This window comes from Montipora capricornis, chromosome 10 (genome assembly GCF_036669925.1).
Source record: "Montipora capricornis isolate CH-2021 chromosome 10, ASM3666992v2, whole genome shotgun sequence".
Taxonomy (NCBI): domain Eukaryota; kingdom Metazoa; phylum Cnidaria; class Anthozoa; order Scleractinia; family Acroporidae; genus Montipora; species Montipora capricornis.
In genome coordinates, this window is record NC_090892.1 from 15,111,126 (window position 1) to 15,131,125 (window position 20,000).

At 41.2% G+C, this 20,000-nt stretch overlaps 1 protein-coding gene and 1 pseudogene across 1 annotated transcript in view; one reads left to right on the forward strand and one right to left on the reverse strand.

Moving 5' to 3' along the window:
- Positions 1 to 20,000, forward strand: part of LOC138019387 (uncharacterized) — a 100,010-nt gene that overhangs the window by 21,773 nt on the left and 58,237 nt on the right. Inside the window, exons 11-19 of the mRNA XM_068866158.1 lie at positions 1,345 to 1,462; positions 3,925 to 4,130; positions 5,856 to 6,094; positions 10,715 to 10,820; positions 12,266 to 12,427; positions 12,981 to 13,112; positions 15,328 to 15,459; positions 15,926 to 16,132; positions 19,220 to 19,444. Coding sequence (XP_068722259.1) covers positions 1,345 to 1,462; positions 3,925 to 4,130; positions 5,856 to 6,094; positions 10,715 to 10,820; positions 12,266 to 12,427; positions 12,981 to 13,112; positions 15,328 to 15,459; positions 15,926 to 16,132; positions 19,220 to 19,444 — 1,527 coding nt within the window. The remainder of the gene's footprint in view (positions 1 to 1,344; positions 1,463 to 3,924; positions 4,131 to 5,855; positions 6,095 to 10,714; positions 10,821 to 12,265; positions 12,428 to 12,980; positions 13,113 to 15,327; positions 15,460 to 15,925; positions 16,133 to 19,219; positions 19,445 to 20,000) is intronic.
- Positions 6,893 to 8,328, reverse strand: LOC138018641 (uncharacterized; annotated as a pseudogene).

Below are 20,000 nucleotides of genomic sequence, written 5' to 3' on the forward strand. Positions count from 1 at the left end.
TGAGGTTTAACAAAAGAACAAATAACATAAACAATGGACCCTAGGCCTAAAACAAAAGGGCCATTGTTTCTGTTATTTGTTCTTTTGTTAAACCTCAAGGGTGGTCTCCAATCAGGTGAGACCTTGTAGGAGCTGCGAGGCTACCGAAAAGATTTAATTGTTGGGAAATTTGACAAATAAAGTTAACTCAGTCATCGAATGATAAAATTATTATTGAACTCGGTTATCGCAAAATATCGTGATTCATTTGTCAGTGTCTCGCAGATCAGTTATTTGCCTCAGCCTTCGGCTTCGGCAAATAATTGATCTGCTCGCCACTGACAAATCACGATATTTTGCTCAACCTCGTCCAATAATTGTTAATTCTTTCATCGAGTCCTGTTACGGGAACACATGAGCCCGAAAAATTAACCTACTCCCGGCCGAGTGTTTATAGCTCAGTTGCTGGAGCATTGCACCAGCATCGCAGAGGTCATGATTTCAAATCCCTTTGGAGCCAAGTGCGAGGATCTTTCTTAGGGACAAAGTGCTAACTTTGCGTGTGATGATATCCCTAGACTCTTTAGTTTTCTCCCGAGATAAGGACTATAAACTGTAGCCCCCGCCTCGAAACCCTTCAATGTTCATAACCCTGTTGGACGGAAAAGAACCCGCACACTATATACACGCAAAGTGTAGGGCTTGGAGTTCTCGGTGTTGTGGTCTGTCCTCTGCCGTATGGCCAAGTAAGTTAGAAAACTGTTTAGCGTCTCCCTTTGTAAATAAAGTTATCGTGTCATATCGTATCGTATCGTGTCGTATCTTATCGTACATAATTGGGAGGGGGGCATTTTTATATTCTCGCAGGACAACGCACTCTGCAGTCTGTAGTTTCCTCTTACAATCTACCACAAATTCAAGTAAACAGTGTTTTTGTAGCGTCTTGATAGGTTAATCGGAGACGATTAGTATAATTTTAATGCTAATAGCAGTCTGTTGTAGCAAAGGTATAATATGACCTGGTATGGTATCGGTAAAGGTAATGTAAATGGATGGTATATGAAATGAAATGTTAATAGAACCCATTTGGAACTCGGAAAAATCCGATTTTTCGGCGACCGACGCCAGGCCCCAGTTGTTCAAAAGGTGGATAACGCTATCCACCGGATAAATCACTATCCATTGGATAGCGAAATTAGTTTCACTATGACTTATCCACTGGATCGATAGTGATTTATCTGGCGGGTAGCGCTATCTATCGTTTGAACAACTGGGGTCAGATCGGTAATAATAATAAGAAGGAACTGGTCAATAAAATATGAAATATTGCTGTAATGATAAGTTTTGTCGTCTCCGCTCTTATAGGTTGGTATAAGCTTTCAACCCCCTGAATCGCTTGGATTTCAGCAAGTACTCACTGATGCCGAGACCAAATATTCTAAGGAACCCCTCCACACTCTTGTTACAACAAGTGTCCCTAATGGTAAGTGAGGGGCTTACTCCTTCATTTCGTCTCTAACCCGCACTTTTAATCCTTGATGTCGTATCAATTATATTTTGTCGGTACTTTTGGGTTGAGCTGCAACAGGAAAGCTAAAAATAACGTCAGCAGTGAAGATATACAAAATATGCTTCTTGAGTCCCCAGTGTGGTATATTAGGGAGCTTACGCAAGGTCGACTACGAGAACGCCATGAAACAATGTACACTTAATGTATGGTCCCTAGGGAAACAGTTAGTTTTGCTTTGCCGAGAGTCCTGATGTGTCGAAGTCGAGGGAAACAACAGGACTCTAGGAAAACAAAACTAACTAGATTCCCGAGGGACCAGACATTAAGTGCTTTGTTACATATTTAGACTTTTGTTTCAACAATCGCAGCAAAACATCCGGAGCGGGCAACAACTGCGGAATTGTATCCCGGTCGGGATATATTGGAATTTAATCAGGGGCACTTGACCAAGAATCAACCAATCACAGTGCTCGTTTTCTTTAGTGAAAGTCTAGGTATATAACAATAGGTGTAATTAAAAACGAAGGCTCTACACGCCCCGCACGTGCGTTTTACATTCTAGTACCTGACAGTAGGGAGCTTACGAAACGACGACGCCGACGGCAACGACGACGCTACAAAACAAGAGGTTTAGTGAACAAAAACAATGGCTCTGCACGCTCTGCACGTGCGTTTTACATTTTGGTACATTTCTTTGTCATCATCTCCTAAAGGTTCTGTGGAGGACGTTAGCACATGACGAGGAATTTTCAGTTCTTTCTCTACGCTTCCAGCCCACTCATACCAGTTTAATTCCTTGACAGTTACTACACATTTTTAACGCAAAACGACATGAAATAGTTTTGTAGTGATATGAATAACGCGAACTCGTATTTTTAAACGAAGTCCTCGTAGCAGTCGTCGTCCTCGTTTCGTAAGCTCCCTAATAGGGACCTTAAGATCTGCGACGGCGACGTCAACGAAAACGTCACCTCAAAAATATAGAGCGACTTTCTTATGATTTTGAAAAATAAACGTAAAAACAGGACTTTAACAAAAATGCAAAGCATTGAATTGGCTTATCGAACCAAACAAACGAGCGCCAATTTTCGTGTGCTTAACGAACGCGGATACGTCAAACAACGTCATATCTCCATGGAACTTTCTGGAAAGCGATCGGCATTTCGCTTTGACGTCATTTGAAATGCAGTAATGTGATTGGGCAGTCGAACTGCTTACTACCCATATTAGTAGTTTCCTTGGCGTGAATAAGGAGAAGCTTTGTTTGAATCTTGCCAAACATTGGTCCGTGAAACAAATTGCGAACACTTTTTCAAGGTCATCCTAAAGTCGCTCTAACTGAACGCTATCATACGCCTTTCGCGATTATTCCATCTCGTTCATGTCATACAATCTTAGCGAAGTATCCTAAAAATAAATTGGTACGAGCGGTTTCAGACTGAAAACAGATAATGAAAGATTGTCGAACGCATCCTCGCGTTGTCGTTAAAACCTCAAAGTAGGTGATTCCGCGTCGTCGCTATGCAGAGTACCGCAAAAGTATCATGTGCTAAAAACCGTGCTGCACGTGCAGCACTATAATTTATGCTCTTTCAATTAATAATATCATTGTTTTGTGGCGTTGTTCTTGCCGTCTCCGTCGTCGTTTCTTAGGGCCTGTTTACATGGAGGGAGGGTGCCCCGGCTAACCGGGCTATCCGGCGAGAGGGGGTTGAAACATAGCCCGCCTTTACATGCAACTCACCTAACCGGGGGGTAGTCAGTGGCCTGCGTGGGCTATCTTTTGGGCGGCCGCTAAGCACAACAAACAAAAAGGTCGGCCAAAGAAACTTTTTGGTAGCAAGTTTAATTTTTTTTTTTTTTTAATCGCTCATTCCGCTAGAGGTCGCTTTTCAGTGCATAGGACTTTTGTTTTGCACTCTGCTAAATCAGTGTGATCACCAGAAGTATGTTTTTGCCTTTTTTCCCACCTCGGCTGGCCGGGATAGCCCGGTACAAACCGTTTACATGGCAAAAAGCTAACCCGCCTAGCCTGGTGGCCCGGGCAAGTAGACAGGGTGCCCCGTGTAGCTATGCGGGCTACCCTGTCGAGCATGTAAACGCTTGAATGCGTATTCTGAAGAAACGTATGAAAAATTAGCCCTCCCAGAGTAGCTCGATTAGTGGGGTAACTCGTTTAGCCGGGGCACCCGCCCTCCATGTAAACAGGCCCATATGTTAGGGAGTTTTAGCAACGACGACGGCTACGGCAACGACTGTCACAACTTCACAAAGCAAAAATATCATTGGTTAAGGAAGGAAAATTTTCAGTAAAACAAACGTACTTTTCTATTTCATCGAATAGTAGATGTTAAATTTAGTTAGGTCAAGAGCCAGTCTTCTTCCTCACTCTAATACTCATTTTCTTTTAATTTTTTTGTTATTTCGACGTTAAGGCATCCTTGCCGGTGCGCAGCTCACTTTACCCAAGGATTGTAAAGGCAACAAGTTTTGTGAGATCACAAAGATGATCCTTGGACCAACAGTCAAGTTTTACATCTATGGGAATTTTGAGTGGAAAAAGATCAAAGTAGCGATTGGTTTTGCCCACATTCGTATCTATGATGGGTTGTATTTCGACAAATTGGAACTGTATGTTGAGGTGAGGTAAACTTAATGTTGTGATAAGTCCATGTGTTCTTAGTTATAATAGTCATTTTGCGGAGTCTGGTGGTACATAAAGCTTTGTCGCGTTTGTCTTTTTATTGTATTATCTGAAAATAAACTGTTGATTTGCGGTACTTTGTTTGCCAGGGGCCCGTTTCTCGAAAGTCCCGTAAGCTTTTCGGGTCCTTACTACGTCTTTCTTTTCCCTTGCTGTCATTCTAAGGTGTAGGCGCTTTTTGTGGCCCCACCTTTGCTGAACATGGCTTTAATTTACTACGGTCTTTATAGATTTCGTTAATGATATAATAAACAGCCACGTTGGTGGCCTAATAACGCCAACATGTTTGTAGTTGTCTTTTTCCGGAGTTCCATGTCTCAGCAAACCAGTGCGATCACTTGCCAAGAGCACGGCTTTCACCATTTAGCAATATTTTATATCAAGGCCGGGGATAAGCGTCGACATAAAAGCCATTTTGAAACTCAGTTTCATTCGCTTGATTTGGGAAGCTGGTGTTTTAATTTGCTTTAACGAGAAAACAAAAAGCAAAATGATTGTGAAGTTTGGTGACTTAAAAACTCGAAAGAGATCCGAGGAGTTTTGGGACTTTCTAGAAACGGTCTCAGGGACAATGACATCCAGTCCAGGTAGAGTGATATTCCCGCCTATTGTTGGTTTTCACTCACGTGATCAACAGGCGTGTTTTTCAACGAAAACAAAAGGAAGCGTTTGCATAGTAATAGAGTTCAATTCCCGGAGGATTTGATAGCCTGCAGTGCAGGCGGTTTTGGTGGTTTTCATCTTTCGATCTTTCGAGTGTTTTGCCGCCATTTTGGATTCGCTGCAGACTGGGAGAATTGGGGCGAGAATGACAAAATGTCGGAGGTGGTGGGGGGCCAATTTTTCTTTCTCCCTCCCACGCTTGGTAAACTTTTTACCTCGCCCCAACTCTCCACTGTTTTTCTATTTCAAGATGGCGGCCTGAACATCTGATGGAAATATATATCCACTCGCCTCTCCAAAATCCGCCTGCACTGCAGGCTAAGGATTTGGTCGAGGCACCAACATGGCCGCCTTTTCTTTGTTTAGAGGCACCAACATGGCGGTCGTGACGTCATGTGAAAACCGAGAATTCTCTAATTACATATAAAATATCATTAGCATGGATTATGTTCCACAAGAAAACACAATTGTGTGAAATTTGTCAGGTTTTAAAATAGAAAATGGTTTGAACCCAGGAGTTACATATCTCGACGACATTTTATCGTCTGGATGAAAGAAGTCCTGAGAAGGACTGTTGGCAGTGACTGACGTTTCCACTTACAAACCGAAATGCACCAATACCACTCATCATCCTCACGTGCAAACACATTATTTTTCCCACATTTTTAACAACACAGACCAGACCACCACTATACATTTGTTTGCATTTCCAATCGTCGCTTGACTCTGAAGATGACTTGCGCTCAGGTTGTCGAAACGGCAGTCACCGCCAACAGTCCTTCTCAGGACTTCTTTCACCCAGACGACCAAATTCTATCGAGGTTTGTCAGGTTTTGCACGGTTAGGAGTCTAAACGAACCTCCATTTCATATTTTACCATAGGTTACTGACATTGCCCAGTGATAAATCTTACACGGTCTACTCCACTTTGATGACAGGTTTTGGTCTTGAAAAAGTAAAGACGCTTAAACCTTTTTGTTTCTGCTGATCTAATTTTAGGCTGAATTCAACGATACAAGCAGGCACACGAAGCTGGGCTTCCGGGCGGATATAAAAGTTCCTGTAAACGGAGAAATCGAGCGAGATGGCATCATAGCTCCAGGAAACGAACTCTTCCTTTTTGGTGTGCTTGAGTACGACTTTACAGAACAACAAGTCGCCGGAAAATTGGGCATGCGTGGTATTTGGAGAAAGGCATATACTATCCCATGGCTCTCTTTCGGAAATATTTTTGTTGGGTGAGAAAATGATCTCTTTGTGTCTTGATTAATTGACTTTACGAACTCGGCAGTTAAGCTGATAAAAAAACTAGATGCCACTACCTGGCCAGAGGCGTTCTCCTTCATTAATATACTAATGGAGAGCTTAAGCACGCGACGTTTTTGAGACGCTGACGGCAACCAGGAGAAAACATTTCGCATGCCAGAACAATAGTAGTGTCTCCCAGATTTTTAAACTAATCATAATAATAATAATAATATAATCAAGTCTTTATTCACCAAAAGATAGAGATACATATCTTTTGTTACAAGTAAGTATAAGAAATTTAAAATCTAATCAAAGTATGAAAAAGGTAAATAGTAAGAATTGAAAAAAATTAAGTATATCACACAGCTAATTCATATTTAAAAGCTAAACGGTTAATACAAGAGTTTTTGAAACGCATAGTGTTAATCTTAGGTTTAAAACACGTTTCTTTCCTAAGATTATAACTGGACGATTTAACACGAGGCATAATAGATATAAGTGGATGTTCTTTAGAGTTGGTCTATTTCTGACTGATTGTACCCCTCTTTGCGCAGCGTTCTTAGAATGCGTAGGGATTTGTTAGCTTTAACAAGTTTGTTCTTCACGTGTTCTGGAAATTTGCTGTCGCATTGGAAGGTGACCCCCAAGATCTCTACTTCTTTACAACTGGGTATCAACCCAATAGGTGAAAAGAGGTCGCAGTTGCCTCTCTTTTTGATCGTCAGCTCTTTACATTTGTTTGGCGCAAGACATTCCATTTATACTCGTCCAGTCTAAAAACTGTGACACTAACTGATCGGAGTAGTCTTCCTCCTTCCTTTGTTAACCGATTTCCAGTCGCACTTAAAGTTGTTGAAACATACCCTTTGTGCTCTATTCATTAAAAAGGTCAAGTACCAATTGGTAATATATGGATTCAATTGGAGCTTTTTTAATTTATTAGCGAGAAGTTCATGTTTCACAGAGTCCAAAGCTTTGCTGAAGTCCATGACAAAAAGGCGAACAGCTTTACAATCCGGGTTATCCAAGTAGCTGTTGATCCTATGTTGAATTGACAAGAGCGCATCAGTACAGTTTCCACCCTTTCTGTAAGCAAACTGTGAGGAGCTGAAGTGGTTTTCAATGGTCTCGCGGGCATGGCAGTGGTACACCATTTTCTCGAAAGCCCTCGCTATAACAGGAGTGATATTAATGCCGCGATAATTACCATTTACTTTACGAACATCCACTTTGGGGAGGGGAGTGATAATCGCTCGCTTCCACGATGATGGCAAACACTGAGTAGCGATTGAAAGATTCCAGATTTTGGTGATAATAGGCGTAAAGATCTCAGCATGCTCCTTCCAAACCCAGTTAGGGATCTGGTCGGGTCCAGTCGCAGTTCTTTTGAGAGCGCTGAGTGAATTCCAGACCTGCCGTTCGGAAATTTCCGGGATCTCCACCTCATCGCAGATAGTGACAAGAGTTGGTTCTGTGTACATATCATCTGAGCAGAGCTTAGCGAAGTAATCATTCAATTCCGCCAAATAGCTATTGTCCAGATGTGCTTTGCAAGATGCGCAACGCCGCTGTGACAATTCATCAACTCCTTTCCACCAAGCTAGACTACCTGGAATGGCAGCCATAAACTTTCGCTTATTATCCGAGATGATGTCAGCATTTCTTTTGTTGATAACACACAGTCTGTCTTTGTTCAGATAAGAAACTCTGGACTTCGATCTGAGCATTGACTGAAGGAGTGGCGTCATCCACGGCAGATCACGTGACGACATAGATACAGTTCTGAACGGCAAACATTTGTCCATATGTCCGTGAATCTTTTCTTCCAACACAAAAACCGCTCGCTGAACATCAGGAGCCGCGGGCACATTATCCCAATTTTCCTCCGCGAGTGCAGTGTAAAGTGCAGCTTTACAGTTCTCTCTACAATCCCGTATCTGGACTTTAAAGCGGATTGGTTTTAACTTAGAACCAGCTGGAAGAATAACAACCGTGTGGTCGGTCTTAATTGACAATTGAAATTGGTTACACTTGTGGAATAAATCTGAACGATTAGTCAAGCAATTATCCAAACGCGCGTCATCGGGAAATCTACTAAAGCCTTCCAGCCGGACATGCTTTGTAAGCGATTTAAATCCATATGATTGAGGTCACCACCGCATACACAGACAGTGTTTGGGTCATGGTCCCGTGTATTGTCAAGAAAATGAATAAGATGACCCATTAAATCAATTTCCTGGTAACTATGCTTTGGGGGATTGTAGAGTCCAGAAATTAACATACGGTGCCCCTAGGGAAGAAGAATGGTAACACAAATTATTTCGTAACGATCAGATCTGTAAACATCGACTACACGTATAGATTGTCCCTTATGTAGATTGCAACTTCTCCTTTACTCCTTTTATCAGTGCCACCCCAGTTCCTGTCTCGTCTGAGAATCGAGTAATTTGGAATATTCACAATAGCCTCGGGTATGTCTGGTTTTAGATGTGTTTCCAAGACAACACAAATATCAATGTCCATATTCTTCATATCTGCTTCAAGTGCGATAGGTGCCCTTACTCGATTCTTAGTTTTTGTCAGAGAACAAATGTTGATAAACATGAACTAGGGCACGGCAAACTCAGTTCTCCTCCGTACATTCAAAACCGGCGAGCGAGGTATATAAAAAAGACATCTTTCTCCATCTATGGGCTTAACTCTCATCTTGCACGTTCCGTCTCTGTTACCTGTGACAACACTGATGTTCTGTTTTAGGCGGTTGAGACCGCTACCGTGCAGTCTCTTGCATTGGCCACCACGCTTCCCTCTATATTTAAGGATCCCCAAAGCTTTACAAGTGATCACAGCTTCTGTAGGACTTTTCCACCCAAAATAAATGTGATTGTGTAAAGACGAAAGCGAGAACGGCTCACATTTGGTTCCGGTCAGAAATGTGCCGCGTACCAGTGGCTCAGTTGCTCAGTTGGTTGAGCGTTGGGCCGTCACGCGGGGGGTCGGAGTAGGGGATAAAGTGCCCGGTGTTGTGGCTGTCCTGTTCTCTCCAGCAGAAGTGGCCGGCTTGGCGGTTGATGTCTCTAAAAAGGCTTGTGGTGTATGAGGCCACCTAGTAAGCAGAAACAGCCACAAGTCAAAAAGGGACCTTGCCGAGTGCTGGAACATGTAGATGTAGATGTAGATGTAGATGTAGATGTATCGGGCTTAATGTGCCACTACGATGAAAATTTTGCATGTCCTTTTTTTCTTTAGATTTTGAAAATAGACGTACTAAATAGGTATCGTGCCAATTTTTATCTCAAAATTCCCACGGGAAGTATGATTACTGTAACGTAGTTTTTCGGTTTTCGCTGTCCGCCATTACTCGAATGGCAAATGACCGTGAGCGAGGAAATGGGTTGGGTCTAGTTGGATCGCTTGGGGTCTGACGTCATACGCGCAACGCTCAAAATAAACGCGGCTAATTTCCCATGCCATCTATGAGATGTGAGAGATCGCCAAGTTGCTTTTTGCTGATATTATATAAATTACTCCTCCATCGACTTGTTCGCTTTGTCAAACGCCACGAAGCGATGCGCGTATGACGTCGCGAGCCAAGTCTTGCGTGAAGACCGCTTACAAAATAATCGCAGGCTTCTCCAATGCAGTCTGAGTAATGGCGGACAGATTTTTAGCGGTTTTTGGCTGGCTATTTCCCGACTTATCTCGCTTCTATCGTTCCAAATTTAATTTTTTTTATTAAAGTCTGCTACGAGCCTAGAAGGCCCATCAGGCCGGCGCTTATCTCCGGTTTCTGTAGCATGAAGCGACTAGGAGTATTTCTACTCCCCCCTGGATGGGATGCTAGTCCATTGCAGGGCTACCCCCAGCATTAAATTCGCCGGTACCCATTTTTACACCTGGGTGGAGAGAGGCACTGTGAGAGTAAAGTGTCTTGCCCAAGAACACAACGCAATGTCCCCGGCCAGGCCCCGAACCCGGACCACTCGATTCGGAGTCGAGCGCACTAACCATGAGGCCACTGCGCCTGCATTGTATTATTTTGAATATATTGACAAAAAAATCCCGAAAAGGAAACCAAAAATTTTCGTCGTAGTGGCACTTTAAGCTCCCTGTTAAGAAACAAACAAAGCTGAGAATCTGCAAGGTGGATAAATGATTTTTAAATAACCTTACCAACTGTAGGAATTTGGGCAGGCTTGATACAGATAGACTAAATTTGTTGAGATTAATCTTTCTGCGAAGTCGTTCTCTTAAAGGAGCTTTGCAAGCCAATCAGAAGTCTTTGCATAATTCCTATGGTTTGGAAACATTAACAGGCTTTCATGCGGACCGGAGTTGAACTGTGGCGGATAAAAGGGGCTAGAAAATTGCCTGCTTCGTCTGCGAGAACGTTGTAAAATAGGCCCTCGTAGGGAAGTGTAGGCTTATGGTTGTGGCCCCGGAGGGCGCCTAATTAACCCAACCCATTGATACCCAATAAGAACAAACCATTGCCATCCCAACTTTACAACGAGAGCAGAAAATGGTTGAACCCCTTAAGCTGCACTCAAACTCAACTATGCGGTACTAGTGATATCGAATTTCCACTGTTTTGCTTTTCTTGATAACAGGATGACGTATAAAGTTGGGGCTCCCATACCGATAACTGGCGTGCAATTTGGAATGCGAGTGGAATTTGGATACGATTGTCTCATACCAGCCGACTTCGATAACGACGTGAGCTCGAGATACATTTTCAACAGTAGCAACAACAATAGTGTTAATAATGATAATGATAACGATAATGGTAACGATAACGTTAATGATAATAATACTACGACTAATAATAATAATAATAATAATAATAATAATAATAATAATGTCCATAAAGTTCGTTAACGTTTAAAAAGAACTTTTGACACCGCTAAAAAAAATTAAAAGTAAAATACCGAACATTTTCGACAGAAGTCATCATCAGGGTATTAAATTTTATTAGCCTTGTACATAGTTCTTTTTAATAATAATAGTAATAATAATGATAATAATAATAATAATAATAATAATAATAATAATAATAATAATAATAATAACAATAATAATAATAATAATAATTTCAATGTCAAACGCACCCGGACAGATTTTAAATTGTTTGTGCTTATTATATAACACAGATTGTTGGCGTCCCATACACCTTTTTCCAAAATGGCCGCCATTTAGATATTCTTTGTTTTTATTGAAATTAGACCTTGATGCCTCGTTCAAGGCAAAATATTCTTTTGAATTTTCAGCTCAAGAACGAGGCATCAAGGGCTAATTTGAATAAAAACAAAAGAATATTTAAATGACGGCCATTTTGGAATAAGGTCTATTGCCGTCGCCTTTGGAGCTTACACAAAAATAAAGAGGGAACAGATGGAAAAAAACAATGCCTTTGTTCTCTCCCCACCCCCCACCCCCAGCCCCTTTTACATTTTGTAATATTTATTTGCCGTTCTTGTTTTAATAACGACGAAAAATGACCATCTTTGAGGACATGAGCATCAGATGATAAAGTTTCAAGCTGAATGACTTATATTTATGATGAAGTGATAAGAATAAAGCAAACTTGAATCTCGTAGCTGTCGTCTTCGTTTTTGCCTAAGCTCCCTGCTCCTCGAATAACAACGCCGACGACGACGACAAGAAGAAGATGGTGATAATGATGATGATGACGTTGATGGACCCTGATAGCTAACGACCCCGGGTCAAATCAGTCACGTATTTTATTTTATTTATTTTTTTAATCACGATGTAGGTTTGTGCAAGGCTTTGTAGGTGTGATTTTAAGGTGGTCTTATTAAGGGTCACTCTTGTACACTTGATGGAGTGTCCACGATTTTCTTCTTCCTCTCCCCCAATGGGCGTCATTAGACACATGAACACATGCTTCAGCACCAGAACCACAACAACAACTACTACGTTATCATCACTGTCATCTTCGTTGTCGTCATCGTCAACGTGCTCATCGGTGTCACAGTCTTCATCATTATCACCGTAAACATCGTCGTCATCTTCTCTATCATCACCGTCTTCTTCTTTTATTTAGTTGTCTTTGACTTTACCCTGAAATTGTCCTGGGTCCAAGTTTGAAATCCACGATTCATTCGGATCATTAATTTTTGCTTTGTCCCTCCCCTCCTTAGGGTCACTGTTTTGGTGGTAGTGGATATGTTGGTGTCGGTAAACCTCAGTTCTTCTATGCATCAATCACGGCCCTCACATTGGGAAAGATCCTCAGACTAATGGGTGCCACGTTCGAACTACCGCCTCCAATAGCAGCGACGGGATTCCCAAAAGGTGCAACGGTAGGCAATTTTTCTTTTGTAGGAAACTGACCCTCTGGGAAATGGAACTACAATCATGGGCATATTATGTGGGAAATCTATGCATTTTTATGTAAACTTCCTTTTCTTTTTCAGTTCATCCATTCTTCCCCCACCCCATCCCCACCCCATCCCCTCCCTTCAATGATGAATGTTGAATGTAATGCTCTACAGTGTAAGGAGTTAATTGTAGGCAAAATTGGTCCGTTTCAGCTCCAACATTAAATGGAGGGGATGGGGGAAGGGATTTGTGTCCCACAACAAATTGTCCATGTTTCGGAACATTTTTGGCCGTTGGAAGGTATGTTACATTGTGAAATATTTCGTGCAACTTGTCACGCGATTGCGTTCAAGACAAGTTGAACGAAAAAATTTATAGTGTAATAACACTCCAAACTGTTCCCAAGTGCGAAATTTCCGTTTTTTTCTGGTCCCCCAAACACCTGAGAGGGAGGGTTACTTACTGCAACTGCGATTAGGTAGTTTTCTTTTTTTTTTACTTGACCATTCTAATGATTCAATCTTGTGTACACAGGGATCATATTCCACGGATGACGTTGATCTACGTATTGCTGGAGGACCGTTCATCTATAAGGGTTTCGCCATGAAAGGAACAGTCAACATCTTAGGATGGGAAATTTATGCTGAAGTAAAGTTGTCAGAGACGGTGAGTCCGAGAGCAATCCTTTTGATGCAAGAGAAAATAAAGCTACGTCTGTGTGACACTCCTCCTTCCTTTGACAAATCTCTTTAATTATAACGAATCTGACTTCGTGGACGTTTGACAGTCGTTTCTTTTTTTGTGACTTAAAGCAGGTCACGTGGTTTTCGACAAACTTTCCTTTCGATGAATAATTTCTCAAGTTGAATGGAACATAATTTTTTAATCATAAAACTTCAAAGTTTTGGGTGTACGGTACCTCATCAGGCAAAGTTCCGGAACGAAGAAGCGCCCGAAAAATTCAGTTCTAGCAGTCCAAGTAAATACGTAATGACTCAACAGCTTATCACAAATTTTCTGTTTAACGCGTTCTCAAAGTAAACAATACGGGAAGTAACTTTACCCACTACTTAGTTACGGAGACGCATCGACTTGGGCTGAGATGATGTTATAAACTGCTTTCAAACAAAGTGATTAGAAACGGCAACGGCTACGGCTACGGCTACGGCGACGTAACGAATATTAATATTTTGTTTTTTTGGCTAAAAAATTAAAGTGAAACAATAGCATTCTGCACGTGCGTACGCATTTTACTACATGCATTTGTCATACTGTGAAAAACAATTAACAACGTGAAAAAAACAAAACAAATTTTAGCTAATTAGACGAAAACTTGACCATATAACAAAAAACCGTCCATTTTCTATCGTTACTTTAAATCTCTTCGTACACATAGTCTTAAGGAGTAATTTAGTCTTGTTGTACAAAGTAAACAACATGCATGGCATAACCGCAAAATGCTATTGAAAACGCAGTCATATTTTGAAGAGACGTTTTCGCTCAAGTTGTTCTTGTTCTTGCAGAAACTCCCTGGTGTAAATTTGCGTATCAAAATAATTTAAGATATTTCCACCTTCGTGTTATACAGCAGAGGGCGACTTATCCTTCAACCGAAAGTGTTCGAACGGTGTTTAAAGAGGAGGGAAGGAAAAGATCCTCTGTTGTGTGCTCCTGTTGTCGTCAAAACCTCAATTTGCTCAGGTCACGTGGTTGTACAAAAACGTGTGTCACGAGCAAAACGATTGCATTTTTCTCATCAACTCCAAAGCGTAGTCGTTTCCGGATATTTTTGAATCCGCAACTTTTTGCTTTGCGGATTGGCCTTCCGCGTATCGCGCGAATCCGCTATGCGAAACCGCGTCAGTTCTGCTCTCCACAGTGAAGACTTTTGAATACGCAAAGAATTTGGAATCGCGTGGACGGTCGAATCCGGATATTTTCAAATCTGATGTTGTTACAAACTCACATCCAGTCTTTACCACATGGCCGCTGAACGAAATGCTATCGCTTCTCTTGTCGCCAACTTGCACACGTGATGGCGCATGCTCTGTTGACAAGAGTAACAGAGGAGTCCTGGATAGTAGAACGAATCCGGATACGTATGGAAGAGCAAATTGGGTTTGAATACGTTACGTGTGAACGTGAAAATTTTTAAAATCAGCAGAGAAGAAGTTTGCGTATTCAAAAATATACGGATACGTGTGGAGAGGGCCTTAAACTTTCTAATGACGTGAAATTACCCATTTAAGGTTTACATAGCAGCGAGAGCTTACAACAGTGAATCTTCCATTCGCTAGGTTGAGCCTAAGTCACTCGTTCCCGGCCAGTTTTAGGACATTTCACGCATATTTTTCAACGTAAACAAGATTGAAAAATCGTTAAATGCTTAATTTTCGGTTTTCACATGACGTCACGACCGCCATGTTGGTGCCCTAAACAAAGAAAAGGCGGCCATGTTGGTGCCCCGACCAAATCCTCCGGGAATTTAACTCTATTATTATGCAAACGCTTCCTTTTGTTTTCGTTGAAAAACATGGCTGTTGATCACGTGAGTGAAAACCAGCAATTAAGTAAGTGCAAAGTTACATTTTGAAATGGCGAGGGTGACATAACGTTTTCTTTGCTTAAACTCCCAATTAAGCCCCTAGTGCCATCTTCCGAACAGACCCATGCCCTTCAAAAGCTCCACCAGGGACCCAAATAACTGCCACTTATTAAATTCTACGCAGCTTGTGCGACCCCTCATGAAGGAAAAGCGAACTTTGAGTGAAAAGAAATTATTGCGAGGTTTGGTGAACTTTAATTAAACCTTAAAACCTTAATTAATGTTGTGGTAAGATGTTTAGTCAGAATGTCTAATGTGACTCTCAAATCTCCAAAGGTAACGTTTATCGACTTGAAGCCCGATCCAGTGGACATTTTAGGAATTGCTAAAATCGTCCGAAGCCCATCTGATTCAAGCAACGGACCTTGGTTCTACGTAGATGCCAGGCAAAATCCACTCTCTATTGTGGTTAGTTTGTCAACCATATGTTAAACTTGAAAATAGCAGCAGGTCCGTTGTACGTTTATACGGATTTTGATGAAAATGTTGGAACTCGAAAGAAGCTTTGAGGAACTTAATTAACGCCAACGTTGGTCGTAAACAAGCACGCCACATACAATCAGCTTAATGAGCCAAAACAAAGTTACTGCACGCGCGCAATCTCACATGTTTATAAAGAAACAAAGTAGAAGGACCAAATTTAAATGTTTTTTAAAGAAAGTGAGCTTCTAGCTTATGACTTTTTTTTTTCTTTCTCTTAATGGACGTTCGTTCTTGAATGGCTCCCCACGTTTTAATGGGTTTATAATTTGTATTAAAAAATATTAAAATGGCGCTTGCCGAGAAAGACGTAATACAAATGACAGAAATGGTTTGTTGTTCCTTTGTGTTATGCCGCTTGAATGCATTCATTTTTTCTAATTACTCTAATTAGGCGTACATCGAGGGCTACACGAATCTTCTTGGGATTGGTAGTTACTGCCGCTTGAATCTCACAATGACCCGGATGGAGTTGCTTCTCCAGGGAGACTTCCTTGGTCTCATCAAAAGTGAAGTGTTTGTGGCAGCTTCTTACTCTTTAACTTTTGGTGGTTCTCAGTTTTATGTCAGAGTCACGGTGGATTTGAGCGCCATAAATGGGGTAAGAAAATCACTTATTGTTACTGCACGGCAATCAACTATCCTGGAGAAATAGTCTTGAGTGAGATTTGCTCTATTTCCTTATTTCGCGTGTTCTTGACTTTGTGTTTAAGGACGTTCGCGCCAAAATCTTCCTACGGTTAAATTGTCTTCATTTCTCGCCTAGAGTTAGGTCATAAAGTACTTACTCCAAAAATGAAAAAAAAATTGGGGGTTACCTACTTTGTTTCGGAGAAAAGAATTTTTTTAAAAAAAGAAAACTTCTTACGGTTGGATTTTTTTTTCATTTTATCATATTTTGTAGATAGTAAGTAAAGTAAGTGATTCATGATTAAAAAAATAGGGGGTCACCGACGATCTAAACTAGTAATGCGCCGATCAAATCGAAACTTCAACATCTCCACCCCCCCCCCCCCCCCTCCTCCCCCACGAGCAAACCCCGGGCATTTGATTATCTTCTGTGCCCGGGGAATGGGGAATTTGACCTGAACCGGAAGTGTCAAGTTTCAAATTATTTTTTTTTCGGGCGCCGAAGTCGCTAACAGCAATAATACACGTGATTGGACGAAATGGAATAGTTTAAAGGAAGAGATATAGCATTTGCGAGCGATTGGCTTACAAAAAAGGTCTTCATTAAAGACGACAGGAGCCGACGACGATTGTTCTTTAGTAGGGTATGACAGACAAATCCGACGATAGGGTAGGGCATTTGAACACCATTTTGGCCCGAGGGGGCGGGAATTTGAACGATCCAATCTTCAAAAGTTCAAATGCCCGGGCTTTGCCCAGGGGGGATGTTGAAGTTTCGAGTTGATCGTCGCTCAAAATCGATGTGATTTTGCAAAGCTCTTGAAAAGTTCGTTTGTCACGTTTTTGCGTGACCTGTCGGGGAAGGACTGGAACCCAAGACAGGATCGATCGTGAAAGGGTTTTAAAGGTTTTTATTTTTTTAAAAAAACTTTCTCGAGCATAGCAACGAAGTTTCAAACAGACGTCATCTTCATTTGGTTATTGTTTTTTGTATAATATCTCTCCATTGCCGTCGTGCTCATCTTCTGGAGTGTGGTTTTTGTGAAATTTAATCGCTGGCTGTTTCCTCGCAGGTCTGCGCTATTCAATACAATTCTGCTTTATTTTCACGAAAGTAAAGGAAAAGAACTACCAAGACATGCATACATTTTGAACTTAAGTTCGTAGGGTAATGAAAACATTTGAAAAAAACAGCCCCATTAAATTTACGCAACGGTTTGTCCTCGAGTTTTCCAAACTTTCATCCACTACTCGATCAGCTACCTTTTCCAGAGCTTTTCCACCGACCCGCTCACTTCTCTTTACCGTTTCATGATGATTCGGAAATAAATGTGCCATTCTTTTGCCGGCCTGGAATTTTTTCCCCGGCGCTATTATCGCCATCTTATTTTCACTAATGCTTGAAAAATATTTATGAAAGTCAAGTAGACTGGTGCACGACTGATAAAACAACTCGAATATCAGTCGTGCAGTAGTCTACTTGACTTTCATAAATATTTTAAAATCAATTTTCACTGATCACGATCTTCTTTGATCCGACGCTGTGAAGACTTATCGTCCACGGTTTTTGCAAAGGTTTTAAATCCTCAACTTCACTAATGCTCAAAGTAATGCGTGACATATTACAGTCGCGTTACCTGCGCAGTAACGTTGCGCACAAACAATTAGCGCGAACGTCTTTAAAGTGCCCCTGTGACCAAATAATCAATTGTTATATTTCTTTGGATTTCAAAACTGTGTCAACTAAACACTAAGTGACCTAAATTTTAAGCCTTGATTTAAAAAAAAAAACCTGTTTATTTTAACTGGAATTTTCCCATTTGATGGTCGGCCATTACTAACTTAAAGCGAGAGAGCTGGATCGAGGAGAAAATGACGTCAAAAGCTCACTAGTTGAAAGAATGCATTGCGTGTGTACGCCGCAGAATTAATATGCAGCACGGGAGTTTGAGGCTTTCAGACTTTCAAACTCGCGTTTTATCATGTATAATAAGCTGCATTCACACTCTGAAATTTTAAGGTAATGAGCGTTTGACGTCACTTTTTCCTGGATCCAACCCTCTGAGGTCCAATTGGTCAGTTTTGAACAAGAGTAATGGCGGACCGTGAAACCCAAAAAAACTTACACTCAAAGTAAACGGCCTTTGGATAAAAATCAAAGCTCAAATTTTTGCAAGTCAGGTGTTAAGCAAACACACTTTCAAAATCTGAACAGGGACACTAAAATATTTAAAATTCAACAAAATCTGTAGGTCAGTTTTTCAGAAAAATACGTTTTTTTGAAATGTCTCCAATTTTTTTTCACCTACAGATTTTTGTTTAAATTTGAAAGATAAACGGTTTAAATTAATCTAAGCTAACATGCAAAAACTGAAAAAATTCACCGCCCGGAAGCAGAGATATAAACGATTAAAGTTGCAAAATCAGGAAAAACTAGGTGGTTACAAGATCAGCATGTACGCATGCGTCACCCGCTCCTTCGAGTCTGCGCGCGAGTGGAGCTACAGGCCAACACAAACGGATTTAAATGACTATTAAAGCGTTTGTGTAGAATTTTCCCAGTTGTCGTGAATATGAGATGTCTATTTATATTCCATGTATATAGGAATTAGGAGAAAGGTGAGCGAAATTAGCGCTATTTGTTTATTTCTGGTGACCCACTTGAATCATGAGCTGACGCGAGCAGCTTACGAAGTGCGTGTGTGGCTTACGCGCGTGCACTCAGCTGAACACCCTTTCGAGCCTCCGAACGTTTCTTACAAGTTCGTCCAAAAATAGCTTGGTTTGTGAAAATGCCATGACGTAGAACTAATTTATGGGAATTGTATGCTCCTGGTTATCGATTCCTTGTGATGGTGATTACTTTGACCAACACACACTGGTTTCGACTCCATCTTTGTCTCCTTTCATTTCCCTTCTTCTCTCCCGTAACGCCTTATTCCATTCCATTTCCTTTTATCCAATTTTATCCTAGTCTCGTCTATGCTATTGCATTCCACTTCACAGTGCCATTTCACTCTGAGATGTTTTAATAATCAGTTGTACACCTATTATTTAGGCGTTGGACCAAGCTGCCAAGTCAGTGAAGGCCGCTTTTGATGCTGCGAAGCAGGAACTAGCCAATGCGAGGCAATCAGTTATTAATAAGAAGGAGGAGTGCAAGAGGAAGATGTCGCTTAAGTGCGATAACTGCAAGAGTCTAAAATGCAAGGAAGCTGAGGAGAATTGTAAAGGATTTTTGGACGCCGCGGGCAAGTGGATTAGCAAAAATGTTCTAGCTCCGGTATGTGGAGTATTTTGTTTACTGCTCACTTTTCACGGTCACAGCCATACGTGTATTTCGTGATTACGTCAGCACTAGTTGTATGTTTAACATCTGAAATTGTGGTGTAAATCAAGTGAATTCTGAGTACATACCTCTTACTAACCGAGTAAGTAACGGACTGAGTTTTTTCCCGTTGATTTATGGCGCTTTGCGTGGGCCATAGATTAACGGGAAGAAAATGAGGATCCGTAACTTACTATACGGACCGAGGAAACGAGGTTATTAAGATATTCATTGTCTCTTACTTATAATAAGGCGGGCAGGAAAGGGAACTAGTTGAAGTCAAGCGGGACGATCAACTGCCACAAATGATTGGCATGTGTAAAAATCTGAAAAACGAATAAATCTTATTGGCTTTTTGAAAGAGTCGCTTGCTAGATTCAAAGAGTTTCCCAAGTTTATTTCACGTAAACATGAAAAAATCACTGGAAAATGTTGAATAACAACTTCAACCTCAGCGGCCGTACAGCAGGCGGTTCTGTAGAATACGGCCAGCTAAATTAGCCAATAATAG